Source organism: Onychomys torridus, chromosome 18 (genome assembly GCF_903995425.1).
Source record: "Onychomys torridus chromosome 18, mOncTor1.1, whole genome shotgun sequence".
NCBI classification, from domain to species: domain Eukaryota; kingdom Metazoa; phylum Chordata; class Mammalia; order Rodentia; family Cricetidae; genus Onychomys; species Onychomys torridus.
In genome coordinates this window covers 57010020-57032284 of record NC_050460.1, presented here as the reverse complement: position 1 = coordinate 57032284, position 22265 = coordinate 57010020, and the positions used below count along the sequence as shown (strand labels likewise).

At 55.0% G+C, this 22265-nt stretch overlaps 2 protein-coding genes across 4 annotated transcripts in view; both read left to right on the top strand.

The window, feature by feature from the left end:
• Cabin1 (calcineurin binding protein 1) overlaps window positions 1-12696 on the top strand; it is a 122493-nt gene extending 109797 nt beyond the window's left edge. For both annotated transcript variants that reach the window (XM_036168235.1, XM_036168234.1), the window contains exons 32-37: window positions 166-843; window positions 2184-2258; window positions 5283-5565; window positions 10567-10731; window positions 11749-11975; window positions 12146-12696. In XM_036168235.1, coding sequence (XP_036024128.1) covers window positions 166-843; window positions 2184-2258; window positions 5283-5565; window positions 10567-10731; window positions 11749-11975; window positions 12146-12289 — 1572 coding nt within the window. In that variant the 3' untranslated portion in view covers window positions 12290-12696. The remainder of the gene's footprint in view (window positions 1-165; window positions 844-2183; window positions 2259-5282; window positions 5566-10566; window positions 10732-11748; window positions 11976-12145) is intronic.
• Window positions 12697-14991: 2295 nt separating this feature from the next.
• Susd2 (sushi domain containing 2) lies at window positions 14992-21951 on the top strand. Of its 2 annotated transcripts, none has more exons than XM_036168440.1 (15): window positions 14992-15134; window positions 16368-16575; window positions 16778-16929; window positions 17430-17597; window positions 18109-18283; window positions 18420-18621; window positions 18808-18893; window positions 18976-19244; window positions 19342-19485; window positions 19583-19741; window positions 20562-20810; window positions 20948-21220; window positions 21325-21501; window positions 21585-21690; window positions 21827-21951. In XM_036168440.1, exons 1-15 carry the CDS (start codon window positions 15065-15067, stop codon window positions 21849-21851), a joined length of 2463 nt encoding a protein of 820 aa, XP_036024333.1. In that variant the 5' UTR covers window positions 14992-15064; the 3' UTR covers window positions 21852-21951. The 2 variants fall into 2 exon arrangements, with proteins under 2 accessions (XP_036024333.1, XP_036024332.1); XM_036168439.1 differs by having other exon boundaries at window positions 16353-16575.
• Window positions 21952-22265: the final 314 nt, after the last annotated feature.

The following is a 22265-nucleotide window of genomic DNA, read 5'->3' as shown; positions in this document are numbered from 1 at the left end:
TGCAAGTGCTGCCAGAGGAGCGCAGAGGAGAGTGGGGCTCAGGGCTAGCCCCCCTTCTCATGACTGAAGCAGGCACATGTGCCTAGCCAGAATGGCATCGGGTGGAGGGACCTGTGGAGGCCCCGAGACCAGCAAAGCACCATGACTTGTCTGTTTTCCTCGTAGGGGTTAGAACACCCAGGAACCAAGGCCTGTAGCCTCTCTGGAGCCAGGATGACCACCGATGTCTCTCACAAAGCCAGTCCTGAGGATGGCCAGGAAAGCCTCCCCCACCCCAAGAAGCTACCTCTAGCTGATGGCTCAGGACCAGGGCCTGAGCCAGGGGGCAAAGTGGGCCCTCTCAACCAATTACCAGTGGCCACAGACACAAGGGAAAGCACAGACCAGGGTGGGGAGCAGAAAGACAAGGAGGGTCCTCAGGCAGGGTCCACTGAACCCATGGACACCAGTGAGGCTGCTGTTCGCCACCCAGACGTGGAACAGACATCACCTCTGCTTCCAGGCCGCCCCCCAAGGGACCGGGGCCCTGAGAGCCGGTCCGCTGAGCTTTCCCTAGAAGAGCTGAGCATCAGCACCCGACAACAACCCACTCCACTTGCACCAACCCCGGTAACGCCCACCACTGCTGCTCCTCCCCCCACCATGGGAGCCAGGGGAGGTGGCCACCCTGAAGAGGCACCTCCAAGGCCTAATCGCAAAAGGAAACTCCTGGAGGACACAGAGTCGGGCAAGACGCTCCTGCTGGATGCCTACCGAGTGTGGCAGCAGGGCCAGAAGGGTATGGCCTATGACCTGGGCCGCATTGAGAAGATCATGTCGGAGACTTACATGCTCATCAAGCAGGTGGGCAGCCGCTGCACTGACCCCAGGGCTGCATCTGTCTCAGACTCTTCATTGCCTGGGCCTTCTGTTCTCCAGGAGGTTCCTTCTTGGGGCCCTGGGGTGGGCTTTAAGTATGGTGCCCACCCCTTTCCCACTGCGTACTTTGCTTGTTTTTTGTTTTTGTTTGTTCCTTTTACGGGGGTGGTGATGTTTATTTTTGAGGTTTCCTCTGATGAGCAGGCAGTTAAGTTTAGACTCAGAAAACAGTAGAGTATACATGTGAATTCAACCTTTGAGAAAAACTAAACTACAGTAGAGGTCCGGCACAGGAGTGTGGAAGCCCCTGGTCCCACAACTGCGAGGGTCCTCTGGATACATTTGAGCCGCTTTCTGAGGTGGGTTGCTATGGTACCCAGCCTAAGGACAGAGCAGGGAGGAGCCCACGCATGGCAGGCAGCCCAGAGAGATAGAGTACGCCCGTAGGAAGAATCCCCCAGGACTTGACCGCTGCAGATGGGTGACTGTCCCTAGTGGTCGGTTTTCCCAGATGGTGCCTTTGAGATCCTCTCCACCTGGCTAGCATTGTTTCTCCTATGAATTCCTAGGAACAGTATGGGTGCTGCTGCTTTTCCTGCAGGGGAGACCTGGTCATTTCCTACGCTTCCTGTCCCCATCTTTACTTGACAGTATGTGGCCATCTCCTGCAAGCCACATCTGCTTGTTCAGGATAACCTCTGCGCCTCCAGTCTCATATTGACCTCCTCCAGATGTGTTAGGCTGTCTGGTGTACACACATAGTGTGGTCCAGGGTTACCATCCTACCTGGGCTTCTAGAAGGCACCTCCCATTGGAATCAACAACCCACTCTCAAGGTAGATCAGAAACCAGCCTGTGACAGCCACTTTAGCTGGCCTGGGTTTTTTTTTGAGACAGGGTCTTACTGTGTAATTCAGGCTGACCTGAAATACTCAATCCTGTGTCTTGACTCCCAAGTGCTGACATTAAAGGCATGTACCACAAAGCCCAGCTCTTAGCTGGGTTTGAAAGCTTGGTGGGGGTCTGAGGCTTCTGTCACTCTCAGCCTTTGAGACATAAATAACTGGCCTTGGAAAGTAACTTGATGTGGCCTGAGGGTTAACTGGGACGAGTCCTGACACCAGCAGTTGGTACCTGGGCCTTTGGCCCACATCCCCACCCGGATGAGACACTCGGGCACTGGGTGTGGTCCTCACTGAGGACAGTCCACATAGAAATGTCCTTGTTGAGCTGGGTTAATACGGTACCTAGGGGAATGTACGGGGTTGGGAGCAGGTCAGGCACTGCGGCCTGGGTTCCCTAATTGTAGGCATCTCTCTGTTCAGGTGGATGAGGAGACCGCACTGGAGCAGGCTGTGAAGTTCTGTCAGGTCCACCTTGGGGCTGCTGCACAGAGACAGGTAAGCTCTGCCTTACACACACACACACACACACACACACACACCTCTCCCACCAAGGCCTTGGGCTGTAGGCCAGAAGCAAATGTGCCCTGGAGTTGGTTCCTGTGGTTATTATGGGACCAGGGGGAAGAGCAGGAAGTGTCTAGGCTTCTGGAAACAGGTCATGACCCCAAAGTGGTAGTGCCTTGACAAGACTCAGACATGCATAGGGGTCCTGAGGGGTTATGCTTTAGCTCCTTCACAGATTGGAAGGGCCTTAACCTTTGTGATTGGTAGAAAAGTGATGCCAGAACCTGCTAACTAGAATTGAAGCGGCAGGGAGCATGGGGCGGAGTCAGAGCCCATACAGGGGTTACTGAATGTGGTAGGGACCAGGCACTCATCCCAAGCCAGGTATCCAGGTGCTTATGAGGCAGGGAAGATGGCCAGAAGGGCTGGCATGTGGGGTGGTAGTAAGAGTAAGATCTTCCTGGGGTGAGCTGAGTGAAGCCCATCCAGGCTTAAGGTAGAGCTCCTGATGACCAGATGGGGCGGCCGGCGCACATCTTTAATCCTGGCACTCTGGAGGCAGAGGCAGGCAGATCTCTGTGAGTTCTAGGCTAGCCAAGTGAGTTCCAGGATAGCCAGGGCTCCATAGAGAGGTCCTGTCTCAAAAAAAAAAAAAAAAAGCAGGGTGGGGGGTCAGGGGGTAATTGGGCTCATGTTGACTCTTGCCAGGGAACAGCCATGGGGAAGTTGGGAAGCAGGCCTAGCAGGACAGAGAGCCACCCCCTGTAAAGCCTCGAGAGCCTGCAGGTCAGAGGATGCCTTAGTCTTGTCTCAGAAAAGGCAAAGCCGCCTTCTAGCTGGTGATCAGAGTCTCTTGTCCATGTCATTGTGAGTGTACATTCTCATCCTAGGGGTGGCCCAGGTGTTGGGGGCTGCCTTGTCGTAGGAGTCCCAGAAGCAGGCAGCTGTCTAAGGGGTTCAGGCAGGCTTCCTCCTGGTAGAATGGGACATGACATCATCAGCACTGTCTGGACTATAGATCTAGGGGTCCAGGGATTCATCTTTGAGAGTTCAGGCTGTGGGTCATCCTCCTAGATGAGAAGCATAGTCCTTGGTAGGATTGACCAGCCAGCCATCAGACCTCCTCACTTGATTTTTCAAAGCCTGGTATTTGCTGTGTAACCCAGCTGGCCCATAACTCATGGCAATCCTCCTGCCTCATCTTACTGAGTGCTGGATTACAAGTGTGTATACCTCTACCAGGCAGTGGTAATGCACATCTTTAATGCTAGCACTCAGGAGGCAGAGGCAGGTGGATCTCTATGAGTTCAAGGCCAGCTTGGTCTACAGAGCGAGTTCCAGGACAGCCAGGACTACACAGAGAAACTCTGTCTTAAAAAACCAAAAAAAAAAAAAAAAAAGGTGTGTACCTCCATGCCCAGCTTATATCTGACTTTGAAGGGGCTTAATTGATAAACACATTCAGAAAATAACAACTTGCTAATACCGGCATCAGTAAAGGAAGGGGTTTGCTAAGGACAGGACAGAGTCTCACTTCTTAGAGGAGGTGGCTAAAGCCACAGCAGACTACTTGAAGCCAGACATGCACATATAAGTAACACCTGGTCACTGGTTGAAAGAAGCAGCCTAGGTAATGGGGCAGACAAAGCTGGGGGATAGGATCCCTGCGTTTCAGACTGTCTGCTGCCAGGCAGTGTCAGGCCTGGCCCTTGGGAAACAGAGCCAGCCCGGTGGTCCTTAGGGCCTGCCACCCCTCCCAGGCCCCTGGGCTTGTCCTAGCCCTCTTGCCACCACACACCATTTGGGCCTGGTTAGCAGCTATGTCCCTCTGCTCCTGTTTGACCTTGAACCCAGTCCCAGAGGGCTGTATCCCATCCCCGCGTCTTCCCGCGTGCTCCACCTCTTCTAGGAGAAGCTATCCAATGGGCTCTCTCCAGGTTCCCTTCAAGCTCCATGTTGTCCCCTACTATCCCATGATCATCGCAGTGGGTGGGGGCTATGGGCAGGCTGTTCTTCCGCCTGCACCCCTTCCCACAGAGCCCCACAGCCAGCACTTTGAGAAGGGCAGTTGAGACAGTTCCAGATGGCCTGGACCCACCGCTGGCCAGCATTGGAAGACACTAGGCATTCAGGGCCAGCGCCCTTGCCCCTTTAGGAGTTTCCGTGTTGTTTCCTGGTGTCCCTGGAAAGTGCTGTGGGCCTCCTTCAGGGCAGTCACTTGCTGCTGAGGTTGTTCCTGATTAAAGACAGGGTGGGATGCAGATCTCACCCCCTTGTGTCTGCCATCTTGCACATTGCCAGCATTCTTGGGGCCAAGATCCAGGTCTGGCTTCCTGCCTCATCTTCCAGCAGACTAATTTCTCGTAGCACTGGACACTCACCACATAGCAGAACTTGCAGGCTTGTCCCCATCAGTGAGACATTTGAAGAGAAACAGATGTCAGAAGAGAAAGCACCAGTGGGTACCAGGGCAAGGGAACTGTATGGAGAGTCAGAGGCCTCTAAGGGCCCAGCTTCTTGGAAACCAGTGGCCAGGCTGCAGGCTGAAGAAAGGCCACTTGGCCAGCTTGGATAGCATTAGACCAGAGGCTCTCAAGCTTGGCAATAGACTAGTTCATTTTTCCCTCTTGGAAAGTCACTGTCCTGGTTCCACTCCAGCCCCAAAATCGGGCCCTACATCTTACATAGAGACATAGTGAATGGGTTCCTCCCAGACTGGCGATGCAGAGGGGCCAGAGAAACAAGCCAGGTCTTCACTGAGGCCCTGCTAGCATGGGTGGATGTCTCCCAGAGAGGGAGGAGCCAGACTCTCGGCAATGTGTTGCTGTCAATTGTGTCCTGGGAGAATGTGGTTCTTGTTGCCTGTGCCAGAGAGCTCATAGTGATGCATGGTGTTATGTTGGCATCCAGGGCAGGTGAAATGTCCTGTGGAACTGAATTGGGCTGGCATGGGACAGAGCAATGCATGCTCAGAGGGCTGCCCCATTGACCTTCCTCACCTTGCCCTTGTTACAGGCCTCAGGAGATGCACCCACCACCCCCAAGCATCCCAAGGACAGCAGAGAAAACTTCTTCCCTGCAACAGTGGCCCCCACAGCACCTGAGCCCTTGCCAGCTGATGCACTGCAGCGGCCCAGTGACTCCCACCTCAAGCCTCAGACTGCATTGGCTGCGGCCACAGCTGCCGTCAGTTGTCCTCTCTCAGCATCAGCCTCCACCCAGGACTTGTCCCAGGATCCTGGAATGCCCCGGTCACACAGGCCGGAAGCCACCGCCAGCGTGGCTTCCCTGAGTCCTGGTAAGTGCCATCTCAATCTACCTGGCAGCCTGAGATCTTCATACTTAGCTTTCCCAGAGCCAAGTGCCCTCTACCAGCAATCCTTCCCCTATGGAATTGGCAAAGAGGCATGCGAGGTGCTCTCCAGCACCCCTGCAGTGACCCTGGGGCAGTCAGCTGCTAGTCCAGGTGGCAGGTGCTGGCAGTACTTGTGGCCCCAGTTGGAACTGCCTGTGTCTGTAACTCTGGTAACCTTGCCCTCTGTCTTAGGGTTTCTTTCTTTCCTTTCCTTTCCTTTCCTTTCCTTTCCTTTCCTTTCCTTTCCTTTCCTTTCCTTTCTTTTTTTTTTTTTTCTTTTTTTCCCCAGAGCTGAGGATCGAACCCAGGGCCTTGTGCTTGCTAGGCAAGTGCTCTACCACTGAGCTAAATCCCTAACCCCCATCTTAGGATTTCTATTGCTGTGAAGAGACACCATGACCACAGCAACTCTTGTAGAACATTTAATTAGGGTGCAGGCAGGCATGGTGCTGGAGAAATAGCTGAGTGTTCTACATCTTGATCCACAGGAAGTGGTCTGTGACACTGGGAATAGCTTGAGCATAGGAGACCTCAAAGCCCACCCCCACAGTGACACACTTCCTTCAACAAGGCTACACCTCCTAATAGTTCAGACTACCACAACCTGTGTCTGTCCTCCCTGCATATAGGGTGAAGAGGGAAGGGAATTAGCACCACCACTGCAGAGTGGGTGTTGTCCTGGTTTCTGCCCCAGGGAAAATGAAGAGCTAGTGCGGGCCAGGCTGCTATAGAAGGGTCTGACCTTGGCAGTCTTTGAAGCCCTCAGTTATCTCCAGGACCAGATCTGTCCCCACTGTGCATGACAGGTTGAAGGCAGGACCAGGTCGGTGAACTTATGAAGAAAATACAGAATGGAATGGAGGTGGCACGGGCCATCTTAATCAGCTGGGAGCTCTCATTCCCAAATCAGGAGCTACCAGTGTGGCAGGCAGGACGTGGTCTGGAACTTTCCTAGGAGGAAGAGGTACCAAGCTAGCACACGCAGGAGGGGTATAGGGAGGCACTATTCTCTTCACTCTTGAGATGGCCTCTGGATTTGTGGTTGATGGTGCCAAACCAGCCCAGGACTGTGCCAGGCTCTGCCCATCCCCAGGCATTGGATCTCCCTGTTGGCTCCCAGCACCCTGGTACCATAACCAGGCTCCAGAGGCCCTGAAATAACAGGTGTTCCTTGACTAGCTCACTGCCCCACCCTTCCTTCTATCACTGTTCAAGACCTGCGCTGTGTCTTGGGCTCCGTAGTTGCAAGGTCACCTGCTCATACCTGGAGCCTTCCCTTAGGGAGGGCTTACCTGTCCTCACATCTGGGGCTGCTACCTTCAGCTGTGGGACCTTGGCTCTGTGGTCTCCCATCTCATCTGCACAGTAGGACAGTAACCTCTAGCCCTGGGCTAGGGCTGCCTGACTGGAGGCTGGGTTGGAAGCATCCCTTTCAGCTCAGTGACGGGCATGGGGTTGCCTGCTCTCACCAGGGTACTTGGAGGATTGTGTGCCTATCAAGGACCCAGTCGCTCATGGTTGTACTCTCTGTCACCATTTGTTCCAGAGGACCCTCTGAAGGCCACAGAACAAAGCAGTTAGAGTTCCGGGGTGGGCTCACGCTAGCATGCGCAAAGCTCTGGGTGCCATCCCCAGTGCCCCACAGAACAGTCGGAAAGCTGCAAGTGCAAGATCCATCTCCGGGTGTCTGATCACCTCTCCCCCTGCAGGGCTTGAACTCACACACTTAGCAAATAAACAAAGCTGTGGTGTTTGGTGGTGCTAAGTTCAAGGTGCAGGAGGCATGGGCAAGTGCGTAGCTGTTAGGAAGTGCGTCACTCCGGCCCACAGAGGCTTACCCTGCCCCTCACCCCAGGTTGTGGCATGCCCCCCATGACTGGAGAGTCTGAGGATTGGAACCCTAGACCAGCATTGTCCTTGTGGGTGGAATAGTCCTCATTCAAGGTCTCCTATGCAGTTGAATTCAAATCATTAGCTGATCACCTGAGTGGGTAATTTCTTTTTTTTTTTTTTTAATTAATTAATTTATTTTGTATACAATGTTCTGCCTGCATATATGGCTGCTGGCCAGAAGAGGGCACCAGATCTCATTACAGGTGGTTGTGAGCCACCATGTGGTTGCTGGGAATTGAACTCAGGACCTCTGGAAGAACAGTCAGTGCTCTTAACTGCTGAGCCATCTCTCCAGCCCCCCACTTAATTTCTTAATGGGGCCTTTTCCCAGACAACCTAGTGCTCTCCCACCTTGGGAGAGTAAGAAGGAAACCACAGCATCTCTTACAACGTAGTTTCAGAAGAGTTGAGCCTCGCTGGGCCACACGCTGCCCTTGCTTCCATTGGTGGCAGCTATTCCGGCACATACAACAGGTAGGCATCAGGAGCACCTGAAAGCTGGCTGGCAGCCTGCATTCCTGCTCTCCCTCACCTGTCTGCTGCCAGGCAAGCAAAATCCCACAGTTCTCATCTTCTCTTTGGAGGTTGCTCTGGGGAAGAGTACCTATTTCTGGGTGTATATTTTACCACAGTAGCATGCTAATGAACGTGGGATAGGGACGGCCCTCAGCAAAAACTTGGGCCCACTCAAGCCTGGCAGAGGGTCCCAGGCGCGCTCACATTCATTCCCTAACCAGCTGTCCCCTGCTCCCGTGTCAGCTATCAGCATATGATGGTTGTTGCGATTTTCCATGGACACCAGAGTTTTCTGGGGGTGATGTTGGGACCAGTTTGGGACAGACATGTCTCTTTAAGCCCATACCCTGCATCTCTTGAACTAATTGAACCCTCATGGAAAGAATGCCTCACCAGCTCCAGATTCCTGATAGGCTAGTGGTAGCAGTGTGGTTGAGTCCACTTTTCCTCTTGATGGTAGAACCTGCTTACAGAAGCCCTGCGTGACAGACACGGTGGGGGCTTGAGTAGCAAACGGTTAGAAATGGGGGCATAGATGTGTGCAGGACACTCTTCTCTTAATGAAGGAGAATCCTTTTTCCTGAGGCTGTCCTGTAAAGAATAGTTAGGACAGCAGGTAGAGAAGAATTGCCATGATGTCACCTTGGGTGCATGTCCTGAGAATCCAGGGGAAGTCTGAGCCAGGCCCCATGCCTCCCAGGACAACCGACCCCGGCCTGGTGCCAGGCTTTCAATGTGCCGCAGGGAACAGGAATACTTTCCTAATGGCACCCTGGTGACCATGCTCGGTAAACATCTTCCCCTGAGGCTGAGTCTCTACTAGACATCTCTCAGGACCTGGTAGCCTCTGGGAAGAAAGCCTGGCCTCCCCGTGGTCCTGAGGCAGTCCTGTGTGATTTCATGACCAGTTTTGTTTTTTAAATGTCTGTCCACGTTTCGGGTGTTTAGAAATAGAGGAAACTAATTTCTCACCAGTGTTGCTGTAACAGTTGAAGACCACCTGACTGACACTTGGGCACACTAAGCAGCCTTCACCATCCTGGCAGGAGGGAAGCCTTACCCAGCGTGTGCCTGAGCCCCCTTCAGGGAAGTCAGGCCTGTTGATCCATATCATCTAGAAAGAGGGATACTTTGGTGGAGTTTTGTTTGGTTTTGACTTTTTGAGCAGGGTCTCAGGCAGTCCGGGCTGGCCTCTAGCTTGTCAGTCATCCTTGTCTCCACCGCCAAGTGCTTGACAAAGCCAGACACTTCTCCCTACCTGTGTATCCTGACCCCCACCTCTGCTATTCAGGGAACCCCTCCTTAAGGGGCCATCCAGCCACATCAGATAGAGTGCTGCCCCCTATGGAAAGATATGGCATTGCCTCAGGACCCGGGGAAGGCAGCTGGGTGGTTATATACCCAGCTTTCTACCTTGCAAATGGGAGGTGGTGCTGGGAATGCTGCAGGAGAATCCTGAGGTGATCCCTGCTGCCAGCCATTGTTTGTGACCTAAACTGCCAGGCATTGAAGACCACAGGGAGTAGTTCAGGTCAGGGGAGACATGGTCTATTCCAGGCTGGGTGTGGTGGTACATACCTTCCTCAGGAGGCTCAAACTGGATAATCCCATGAACTTATCCTGGGCTTCATAGCAAGAACTCTTCTCCCTGCTGGAGGAAGCCAGGGGGGCTGGGGGAGAGCTGGGCAGACAGTGTACCTGATAGAGCAGGAAGGAGGGAGCCACCTGAAAGACCACTCCAAACATCAAGGAGATGGGAGACAAATCCTAACTGGTAATACAGGTGTGCTGGTGCCCCTTAGTTCCATCCAGCCTTTGGCACACTTGACCAGTTCCAAGCCCTTGCCTTGTGCCAGGGGAGGAGGGATTTGGCCCAGCAGGAAGACATGGCACCCTCATGTTCTCTACTTTGGTCTTAGTTTGGCAGTTTTGACTTGGGTTGTGTTTGCCATTCCTATGACCAGAAGAGGGAGCCCACCCCTGACAGCCATGTGGTGGTGGTGTCTTGCTGAGTCCCTGTGGGCTGCTGAGACAGAGCACATAGTCTCTCTCTTCTCTCTGGCTTATTCCCACCAGCTACTCTACCAGTCAGGCCCCTCAAGACCTCTTGGCCAGGTTTCCCAAAGACCATCACTCAGGATGGAAGGACATGGCACCAGCCCATAGAGACTAGGCAGGGCTCCGATTATGTCAAGCACAGTTGCCCAGCTTGGCAAGACAAACTCACTCACTCACTCACTCACTCACTCACTCTGTGTCTACTTGAAATGTGATAGATATCTTGAAATTACCTGCTTGTGCCTACATGCAGCTGTCCCAGAAAAAAATACTTGCTGGTCGCCAGTTCCAGTGGGGATGGAGAGCCACCTTATCCCAATGTCCCCATGTTGGCCACATTTCCCTGTTACGTGTCCTAGGGCTTAGTCTGGGCATACAAGGCCTGTCACAGAAACATGGGGATCTGGGAAAGGGGGCTGTTCCCCCCACCCCCTATGGAATGGGAAAGTTACCTGTAGCTGGCCTGTGTCTCCATAGAGGGAGAGGAGCTGTCAGGAGCGACAGAAAGTGCCAGCTTTCCACTCCAAGAACCACGGCACAGTCACCAGATGAAAATGGTTGCCACAGGTTCCCCGGCTGAGCAGCACTGCTGGCCACTGGAGGCTGCTTGCCAGACAGGGCCCGAGCCCGCCTGCAGCCAAGGTAAGGCCAGTTGGGAGCAGCCCAGCACCAGCTCCCACCATGCTCCCAGATGACAACCGTAGCTGGGCTTCCCCACAGAGGCTTGACTTGGTAGAGGATAGATGGGGAAATGCAGAGCTCAGGTCAGAATGAGGGAGGAGCCCGGGGTGGAGTCTGGCAGGCACCATTATTGGGACCCTAAAGCCCCCTTTCACCCCAGCTCCACTGAAGGGTCATACTTGGTTTTAGATTTGGAGTCTCTCTTAAGCCTGTGGTACTGCAGAATCCAGAGGGGCAGTTCTGTATGGGGAGGAGCGTGGGCCTGTCACTGAGGTTTCTCTGTGGGCAGCTGAGACAGAGCACAGACATAGCCTCTCTGTGGGAATCCACCCGCCACTCTACTAGTCAGGCCTCTTGAGACCGCTTGGCCAGGTCTCCCATAGACCACTCAGGATGGAAGGACATGGCGCCAGCCCACGAAGACTGGGCAGGGCTCTGGCTCCCACTCCTTTTAAAGAAATGAGGCTAAAAGAATGTGGAGCCATGCCAGGGCAGCTGGGTTGTTCCCAGTTCATGCAGCTCCCTGGAGGCTGCCAGGGTCCAGATCTGCAGTTTGCCATGGCCCTGACTGTCTCCAGGAGACTCAGCTCCTTACTCATCCCGGAGTGAGAGAAAAAAGTATGACTGGGACAGCTTGTGTTCCCCTTGGAATGGAATAGTTCAGAAGATACAACAACAGTGTTGTGTTGTCTTGGTACCGGAGGAGCCCTCAGAATCCCTGGGAAATCTCAGAGGAACTGCTGGGGTTCACTGATGCTCCTCAGAACCCAGGGTGCTCCTAGCTCCAAATTCAAGCCTAGTGTGCCAAGGTCCTCAACCAGAGTTGAGCCTGGGACCCTAACAGTCAACATAGGCAGAATGCCAGGAAAGCATCCATGGTGTGGGCCCTCCGGCTTCTGTAGGAAGCTAGGTTCTTAGCAAGAAGAGACAGGCAAACGAGGAGGCTGAGTGAACTCAAACTCTGAGGTCTCCCAACAGCCACCAGCACTAAGGTCCCCAGCAGCGGAAGTACCCAGACACCTGAGAGCCATCAAGGCAAGGCTGAGTCCAGCAGGGCCAAATCCCGCCTCCTGTCCAACATGCCAAAGCTGGTGATCCCCTCGGCCACCACCAAGTTCCCCCCTGAGATCACCGTCACACCACCTACCCCGACCCTGCTTTCCCCCAAAGGCAGCATTTCGGAGGAGACCAAGCAGAAGCTGAAGGTGACTGTGGGTACCAGGCACGGGGCCTGGTGTAGGGGCTCATGATACTGGGGGTCGGGGAAGGGCTTGAGTTACGGGGAGACCTGGGTGAGAATTTGGGTTAATGTCAAGAGGTTTAGGGTGAGGCCAGCCACTCCTAATCATGTTCTGCCTTGTCCTCTGTGCTGCAGTCAGCCATCCTGTCTGCCCAGTCAGCTGCCAATGTGAGGAAGGAGAGCCTGTGCCAGCCAGCTCTGGAGGTTCTGGAGACGTCCAGCCAGGAGTCCTCATTGGAGAGTGAGACAGATGAGGATGACGACTATATGGACATGTGAGGGGCGCCCCCAGAGCTGGAATCTCTTTGGTTCAGACCCTGAGCAAGACAGGAGCCCATGTGAGATGCCATTTCCCATGGTCTCCTAAGCCTGCCCAGCCCCCTCCTCACAGCATCCTGCCCCGGTTGAGGCTGTCCACACCAGTGTGTTGGTCCAGAGGAAGATAAGACCTGTCTTCAGCACGAGGATGAGCTGGCTGTGGTCTGCACAGCAGGGCCAGCACTTGTTTTATTATTATTTTATGAATATTGACTTTCTTTACAAGCCCATGTCCAGCTGACCAGGCCCACAGTTCAGTGCCAAGATAGGCTAGCTTGGGTTCTGGTGGAGACATCGAGAGCCTAGCTCACACTATACCATTTTGTCATTGTTGTTCTTTTCTAATAAAGCTGAAAAAATGCTCTTTCCTTCTTTGCTTACCTTGGGGGGTGTTTACATGGTGCAGGGACTGCCGCCCCATTTCTGTCCAAAAGCCCCTAGACAGCTGTGGGGAGACTCCTGGGTGAGGATGGACCTATGTCAGGGAGGGTGTCAGGTTTCCTGGAGCTCCTGTAGTGTTAAGTGTAAGGACACAAAGAAGGCAGAGCCTACGTGATGCCAAGGTGTTGACAGAAGGGCACCATGGAGAAGATGGCAGCTCAGGAGCAGGGAGGTGTGCCTCATCATAGTTCCTCCCTGACGGGACCAGTTACACAAGTGTGGAGCCCTGGCCAGAACAGATGTGGGCTGCTGGAGAGTTGGCTTAGCCATTAAGAGCCCTGGCTGCTCTGCCAGGGTTCAGTCCCCAGCACACACATGGCAGTCCACCTCCAGCTCTAACTCTAGTTCCAGGAGATCCAATGATCCCTTCTAGCTTCTGCAGGCGCTGCACACATGTGGTGCACAGACATACATGCAGCAAAACAAAAGATCTTGGGGAGAGAAACCAGGTCTAAACCCCAAGATGAGATCTTGCCACGTACCAGATTGCCTGTGTATCCCAGGCAGGCCTTGCCTCAGCCTCTTGAGTGAGTTTACAGGCATGTGCCAGAGCACTTGGGTAAAAGTTAAATTTTAAGACCACAACAGATGATGAAGTCATGATAGTGGCCCTTTCCCTTTCCTGGGCTCCATGTCAGTTATTTTGGAAATACTTAACTTCCAGGGGCCCATACCTTCCTGTCATGACCGTCAGCCACAGCTCTTCAGAGCCCCATCTGTCTCTCCTCAAAAGCTCTAGGCCAACCAGGCGGTGGTGGCTCAAGCCTTTAATCCCAGCACTCGGGAGGCAGAGGCAGGTGGATCTCTGTGAGTTCGAGGCCAGCCTGGGCTAGCTACAGAGCAAGTTCAAGACAGGCTCCAAAACAACACAGAGAAACCCTGTCTTCAAACAAACAAGAAAGCTCTAGACCAGAATGGAGATGAGGTACCCTTTCGTGCCTTCACGGACTGGACACAGGCCTGCAATCAGGAAGGAAACAACTACCAACTAGACCCTAGATCCTTAATCCAGGCCATTTGGAGCTAGAAATGTGGCAACCCAAGATGACTTCTCACCAGGCCAGCCATCTGGAGAGCCAAGAAGTGATGGTTGTCACTCAGCCAAGCCTGGCCCCCCATGGGAGGGAGTACCCTCAGTCCTGGGTCTGTGATGCTGGCACAGGCTGCTCCCTGCCACAGGACCTGTGTACACACAAAGGCATCCATCCAGAGCACACTGTGGTTCAGGAGCTCCCCCCCCATCCTGGAAGGCGAGCATGAGGGTCTTGGGAGGCTTGTCACCACATCTGCCTCATAGGCATAGTGGGGACACAGTTACCTTAGGGGCAGCTTGGCCCCTACTCCTAACCACAGGTTACCTCAGACACTCAAGGGAGAGCCACAGGTGACCTCCAGCACTGACTAGTTACTAAGAAGGAACAAGGCCCATAGAACAATGGGCTGGCTGAGACCCAGGACCAGAAGAGGATCACCCGACCAGATGGCTTCAGCTCCTAAGTCAGCCTGCCGCCTCTAGCCAGTGTGTCCGCATTGAGAAACCGCAGCTTCCCTGTCCTGATGTCTAGCCCAGGTGACAAGCCCGGGCTCAGGGGCCTTTGTGGGCCACCCTGGCATCAAGGACTCCCAGAAGCCCCCAGAGGGTCTGTAGCCTCTGCAGAGGCTTAGAGAACCCGGAGCCAGGTATGTTAGCTCGCTAAAGGACCACGCTGGAGCCAGGCTGGCCTCAGCTCCAGGCTCCTCTGTCTGGGTGGTAACTCCGAAGCCTGCTATGAATCAGAAATGGCCCAGTCTCAAGTCCATGCAATGCATCTGCACTCCAAGCAGATTAATTTGCTCCGCCTCTGCCTGTCAGACTGAGTGAGTACTAGCGACACCTCCCTAGGAAAAGCAGAGGCCTAGGTCTGTCCTGAGGGGACCAGGATTTCGCCGCCCACCCTGCAGAAGAAGCCTTGCACGCAAGACTGGACTGTGCGACCCAGGGTCCGAGCTGCCTTGTAACATCCAGCCTCCCAGGTGCCAAAGGTCTTAACGTCCGGGCAGTCCATCCCCTCATTCTCACACAGGGTCCCAAGGCTCTGGTGTTGGGACAAGAATGTGCTAACTAGGCAGATCAGGCTGGCTACTCTCTAAGGGCACCTGTGGACTTTGAGAGGCGGGGAGGAGGGAGCCAAGGGGAGGAGTGGTGCCGCAGAGCGCTGGGCGGGGCCAGCGGGCGGGGCCAGGCCCGTAGGGAGGGAGCCTGTCCCGCAATCCCTGAGCCACTGTGCGGCCTGCTGGTTGCACACAGGACACGCCATGAAGCTGGCCGCTCTGCCTTGGATTGTGATGCTGCTGGTGACAATCCCGGGCCCCAGGCCCACAGCAGGTATGCTCCACTCTGCCCTTCCGACCCCTCCCTGTTCAACTGCCTGATCAGCCAGGTCCTAAGCAGACGCCCCTGTGGGTTCATGGTTTGTCCATCTGGCAGCCCATCTGTGGCTGTGCTGGGGAGTACTGGGAAGACAGACATTCTGAGGCTCTTGGTTCTAGACACTTCTGCTAGAGATGGGAGGTCTGAATCGAGCCCACCCTGCACTCACTGGATGCTTGAAGAAATGGCCTAGGAGGGAAGCAGGGGGAGACCAAAGAGCCCTTGGCCTGCACACCAAGCCCCAGTGAAGGGTGTGTGATCACATAGGGAGCCCCAGCCTCTTGTCTCTCCCTATGCTGGCCCTTATCAGCTGAATCAAGAAAGTCTAGCGAGTAGGCTGAGGTTTCCAGCCATGGGCCTCTCTCCCTGAGCTGGGCTGGGAGTTACCAGCCCACAGTCCCCTGCCTCACCCCATCTTCCATGGCAGGAAAGTGTCACCACCCTTCTCTTTTATCTCCTCACATCTTGAAGCATCTTCCCACACCCCTTGCAGTCATTAAGTCCTCCGCCAATAAATATTTATTGCCGCTCTTGAGTACAAGCACTCCACTTAGTGAAGTGGGGCTAGTGGCTTAGGCCCAGGCCTGGTCTCCTTCATCAAGGGCCTGGGAAGGGCCAGGTGGAAGACGTGATCTGGCCTGGGAAATTAACACCCCACCCCAGTCTGGACCTTTCAGCTCTGAGGCTGAAATGTGGCCCTGCCACAGGTCTCCACAGCCCACGGAGGAAGGCCTGGACAAAATGTCCACAGCTCCTGGCAGTGTACTCCCAACTACATTGTGCTGGAATCCTCACTGGAATGTCCTTCCTATCCCCTAAAAGGGAGTGTCCTGACTGCCTTCACAGAGGGTGGGGCTCTCTGGGATTCAACTCTTACTCTACCCCCAAAAAGAGATGGGAAAAGCTCAGCCCAGACACCATGCCCTCCTGGACCTTGAATAGGACTCTTTGTGGTCTATGTGCCCCCAGCCTAGGCAAGCAAGAGGACCCTTTTCTAGCTGTGAGCAGCCACTCCAATACCTGTGCGAAGATGGACCCCAGCCCATGCGGCCAGTGGCTTTCCACTGTGTCATTTGGTAGCCAGAGCAATTCCTGGTCAGCATCCATGGATGCTTCTTGTGGACTCCAGAGGAAACCGGCCCTGTCTATAGGGTACTTGACCCCAGTATACAGGGCTTTCTTCTCCAGGTACCCAGAGGAGCTGCTCCCAGCGCTGTGGGGAACAGAAAGGACCCTGCTCTTGCCATCCAACCTGCATGGGCCTCCACAACTGTTGTGAAGACTTTCTGAACTACTGCCTAGAGATCTCACCCTCCTCCGGCTCCATGATGGGGGGCAAAGACTTCGTGGTACAGCATTTAGAGTGGCCTTACTCTACTGACGGTGTCCTTTGCAGGTGGGGGCCCTAAGCATCTGGGTCACCAGGGCTCCCACACTCTCAACCGCATGTCAATGGGGGTGGGGGCTGGAGATAGTACCCCTGGGACCGAGGGCAGGCAGGAGGGCACAGGAACACCTAGCCTGACCTGTTCCCTGAGGAACAGTGTAGGTCTTCAGAGCTGTTGGCTCAGGCTGGCTCTACCATCTCCGTCCCTCAGGTTTAAGGACAGTGTCCAGACCCTTGGCTACGTGGACAGCTTGAATCGAGTGCACTGCATCTCACCCTTGCTCTATGAAAGTGGCCACATTCCCTTCACCATCTCATTGGACAATGGCCGTTCCTTCCCCCGTGCAGGCACTTGGCTAGCTGGTGAGCCCTCACTCTGCCAAGCTGGTCTAGGCTGTAAGCCTGTAGATGCCACCCTCCCTGGGCCCTGGTTCCCATCTGCAACACAAGGCCATGGGACTTTCCCCAACGCTAATCCATGTACACTGATACAGACCCAGCCTGTCTACCTGTCCCTCTGGCTGAGCCGGTCCCTTGGGCAAGAGTTTCTGTCACTCATCCCTCCACCCCTGGCATCTAGACCAGACCACAGGGAGTTGAAGCTGTGGGGTCCTCATCAAGGTGGTTCAGATCCAGACCTGGCCCCTGATGGTCCCTCAGCAAGGGGCTGTGGAAGGGCCAAGTGAGACATGTAATCTGGCTTGGGGCCTCAGCTCTCCTGGCCATGGTGTCTTCCTGCCAAGAGACCCCGAGGGAGACCATCACCTAGCTGCTTTTCGTGTTTGTTACTGAGAGGTTCTCAGAGCCCTCCAGGTCTCTTGTGCCATTAAGTCTTTACTCATTCCTCACTCACCCCTGCCCAGCACATCCCTACAAAGTGTCCGAGTCTGAGAAGAGCCAGCTGGTGAATGAGACCCTCTGGCAATATTACGGCACGGCAGACACCGGTGGAAACCTCAGCCTCACCTGGAACGCCTCACTGCTGCCCATGCCGGCTGTCACCATTGAGCTGTGGGGCTATGAGGAGACAGGTGGGACCTGCCGAGGGCTGGTGGGGGTGTCAGGAACTTCAGACACTCCGATAGGAGAAAATGCGTCCCAGGTGGGGACTGGAGACAGGGGTATGGGAAGCAGTTTGCACGTGGAAAGGAAGAAGGGATTTGAGGCCAGCATTGCAGATGAGGAGGGGTTTGCAGCTGGATGAAAAGAACAGTAACAGCTTCCGGCATGCATGGTGGGCCCCAGATCCAGCAGGAGTGTTGGATGCTGTGACCTTTGAGTAGACAGGGCCTTTTAAGGGCAGAAGCGGCCACCTCTACTCCATCTCCACTGAGCCTGGCATGAACCAGAGCCAGTGATTCAAGTGTGTCCTCACTGGTCACCCAAGCCAGGGACCCTGCTGGAGCATCAGGGTGTGCCTGTCCCCGGGGACCATCTATCTATCCATTTGTTCTCTTTCCATCATTATTCAGGCAGCCAGTTCCAGAGACTGAGGGAGGAGGGGGTCCTTGGAGGGCTGACCCAGGTCCTCTTTTCCTCTAGGAAAACCCTACTCTGAGAACTGGACGGCAAAGTGGTCGTATCTGTACCCCCTGACTAGACACACCCCCAACTCTGGCTTCTTTACCTTCACCCCCAAACCTGCATCTCCTGAGCATCAGAGGTGGAAAGTAGGTGCCCTGAGGATCAGCAGCAGCAGGAACTATGCAGGACAAGAGTAAGGGCCTCTCGTCAGCCCATGATGCACTGGGATCACCTGCCTGCAGACTGCAGAGCTTGCTGAGGAAGCCCCCGGGGGGTCAGATGCTTAGCAGCCAGCCCCTAGCTGGTGCATCATTTCATTTCTACTGCAGGGATGTGCTGGCCCTCTGGACCAATGATCACGCGCTGGCCTGGCACCTGGGTGAGGACTTCCGGGCAGACTCCGTAGCCTGGGCCCGTGAACAATGCCTGGCCTGGGAGGCACTGGAAGATCAGCTGCCCAACTTCCTGACAGAGCTGCCAGACTGCCCCTGCACACTGGCCCAGGCCAGAGCCGACTCTGGCCGCTTCTTCGTAAGCCCCTGAACCTATTAGGGCCCCAGAGAGCGGGAGGAGAACAGACAGGAGGGACCAGCCTCCCTGACTGAGGTAGACAGAGGCCACCAGGAGGTAGGGTGGGATCTGAAGGTCTCCTTGGGGTTGGTTCCCAGGGAGGGAGGGAATGCAGAGCCCAGATCACACCTCCTGGATACTCTGCAGACCGACTATGGCTGTGACATTGAGCATGGCAGTGTTTGCACCTACCACCCAGGGGCTGTACACTGTGTGCGCTCCGTGCAGGCCAGGTGAGCTCCCGGGCCAGGGATGGGGCATGGGCAGGCCTTCGGGGCAGCTGGTAACAGTGACCTGGACTTGCTCTTACTCTAGCCCCAGGTATGGCTCAGGCCAGCAGTGCTGCTATACAGCAGCGGGCACACAACTCCTGACCTCAGACTCGACAAGCGGCAGCACCCCTGACCGCGGCCATGACTGGGGTGCACCCCCATACCGCACCCCTCCCCGGGTGCCGGGCATGTCCCATTGGCTCTATGACGTCATCAGCTTCTACTACTGTTGTCTCTGGGCACCCGAGTGCTCCCGCTACATGAAGCGGCGGCCCTCCAGCGACTGTCGAAACTATAGACCGCCTCGCCTGGGTGGGTGTGCTGGCCTGGGCATCTGACGGCAGAGGGAGGGTCATGCCTGATTGGAAAATGCCAATGAAACCTACCTGATCCTCTGATTTCACCCCAGCCTCTGCCTTTGGGGACCCCCACTTTGTCACCTTCGATGGCACCAGCTTCTCATTCAGCGGAAGTGGCGAGTACGTGCTGTTGGAGTCGACATTAAGTGACCTGAGGGTGCAGGGACGGGCCCAGCCTGGGAAAATGCCCAATGGTGAGGCGGCGCTCCGTGGTCTCTATTTGGGGGTGGTACTGTTGGGTGATCCAGGGTCGTAGACAGGAGCCACTCCGATTCTGCACCCACCACCTAGGCACCGAGGCCCGGGGCACAGGACTAACTGCAGTGGCTGTCCAAGAAGACAACTCCGATGTGCTAGAGGTACGGTTGACTGACAGCCCTCAGGTCCTGCAAGTGTTACTGAACCACAAAGCCCTCAGTTTCACTGAGCAGAATTGGATGGACCTGAAGGGTGAGTGCCATGGCCAAGCATGATCCAGAGGTTACCCATGGCTCCCATGCCGTCCCTAGCCCTGGCCATAGGCTGTGCTTGAGTCTGGGGCTCAAATACAAAAGCAAGAGCTTCTGGGGACTTGGAGAGGTCAAGACGCGCATGGCCACAGGTTGGGGGATCCGTGCCCTGTTTGTGACGGTCCTGGGCCAGAGAGAGCGGTTGCTCAGCCTGAGGTCTGTTATCATACCTTCCTATCCATGGGAATGTCTGTCCTAACTATAGGGCTGCTCAGAGCCCTGAAAGGCCCTAGCATACAGTCCTCCATATAGCCCACAGAAGCCTAAAGACCACGATGATGCGACTCATCTCTCTGCTGTGGTCACTTCTTCCATTTTCAAAATCCACTGCAAAGGCACCAGCCCTCCAGATTGAAGAACACAGATTGGAAGTGGCAGCCAGGAGCCACAGCAATAGCATCCAACTCTCTTGCCACCAGGCTGTGCTGCCCCAGAGTTGGACAATAAAATGGCTCCTAGTGGGAATGGGTGAGAGCATCATGTACAGAGACCTTCAGGAAGGGCCACAGCCGGCCAGGCTGTTGTCACATTAGGGAGTGACTCCAACATGTAGCCTCAGCACGGAGGAGGAGGAATCCCTTCAGGGGATGGTGTTGAGGCCATCTGGAGTGATACAGATGGTAAATGGGAGTGGTAGCATGCCAGAGTCAGCAGGCCATCCTAGGTACAGCTTCCTATTTTCCTACAAGTACCCTCTGCACTACCCTGGCGCTGTGTCAAGGGTTGGGGGGCAACCCTAGCCCATCTCTACTTGTGGCCAGGTATGTTCCTGTCAGTGACATCTGAGGATAAGGTCTCAATCATGTTGTCATCGGGGGCTGGCCTTGAGGTCAGCAAACAAGGTCCTTTCCTGAGTGTGACCATCCTGCTGCCTGAGAAGTTCCTGACCCACACCCATGGTCTATTCGGGACACTCAACGGTAACCCCAAAGATGACTTCACCCTGCGCAATGGGCAGGTCCTGCCCCTGAATGCCAGTGCTCAGCAGCTGTTCCAGTTTGGAGCCAACTGTGAGTGACTGATGCAGTGGAGTAAGCAGGGCAGGGAGGGAGAGAAGGGATTGGGCAGGGTGACTTGTGGATCAAGGAGAGAAGCTTGGCTGTGGCAGGGAACGGCGCCCACACAAGACTGACACCTGTCTCCCCAGGGACTGTTCCCAGCACCTCTTCCTTATTCACCTATGACTCCCCGTTTCTGGTCGACAAATTCTTGAACCAACCCAAGCATGACCCCAACTTCAGACCACTCTTCTCCAATGAGATCACGCTCAGCCCCGACCGGATAGAAGAGGTGGCCAGACTGTGTGAGAGTGACCATTTCTGCACCCTTGACGTGATAAGTACGGGGGACCTGAGTGTGGGCAATGCCACACGGGCTGCCCACCAACAACACCAGCAGCGTCTGAAGAGCCTGCAGCCTGGTAGGGAGCGGGAACGGGGTCCAGGGGTGGACCCTTCAGGCTGTCGAGCCTTGTTCGGTGGCCAGCAGCTCAGGCCTGTCCTCTGTGCTCTGCTCCTATCTCAGTGGTGTCCTGTGGCTGGCTACCTCCACCTGCGTACGGGCACAAGGAAGGCTTGAAGTACCTGGTGGACTCCATTGTCCGTTTCAGCTGCAAAACTGGCTACAGCTTGGTAGGGTCAGAGACTAGCACCTGCCGGGCTGATGGTACCTGGTCTACGCCCACCCCAGAGTGTCAGCCAGGTGAGATACCCCCTCCCGTGAGCGGTCTTGCCTCTGCACGCCTGTGTCTCCCTGCCCAATGTCACCGCTTACATCTCTGCCAGGACGGAATCACACTGTGCTACTGAGTATCATCTTCGGAGGCCTGGCCATCGTGGCTCTGATTTCCATCATATATGTGTTGCTGCACCGTCGCCGGAAGAGCAACATGTAAGAGTCTCCCCGCGCATGCGCGCGCGTGAGGACATCACTCAAGAGCCCCCACCTCTGTGCCTCTTTAGCTGTCTTAGGTCCTAGAAGCAGTTGGTGAGACCCATGGGCCACTCTAAACCCATATCTATTACAGGAACATGTGGAGTTCACAGCCCTGAGACGGGAGCACACTTGATTGACAGCATCATGCCATATGGTCGCCAAGACCCAGCCTCCTGGGAGAAGCCCAAGTCACATGTACCCTAGTCCTATGATTCCCACATCTAATATCTGTGCCTTCAACACGGTGGACCCATTACTTGTGGCTAACCTGTCCTTTTGAGGCACGATGCCAGGTGTTCTAACTCTCTTCCATCTGTAACCTACACTCTGTCTGTCTAGTGATTATGGCTCTGATTCCTTAGACTTGAAGAACCCTCTTCATGTCTTGTCCTAAAACTGGAGTGCTTGTGTCCCAAACCCAAATACCGCTGCATTGGAAGCTCACAAGTCCCTCACTCCCCAGGGGCCTGATAGACCGAGGCCTGGCATCTGCCCTCCTGTAAGGGTCCCCAGAACTGAGCTGCCTTGGT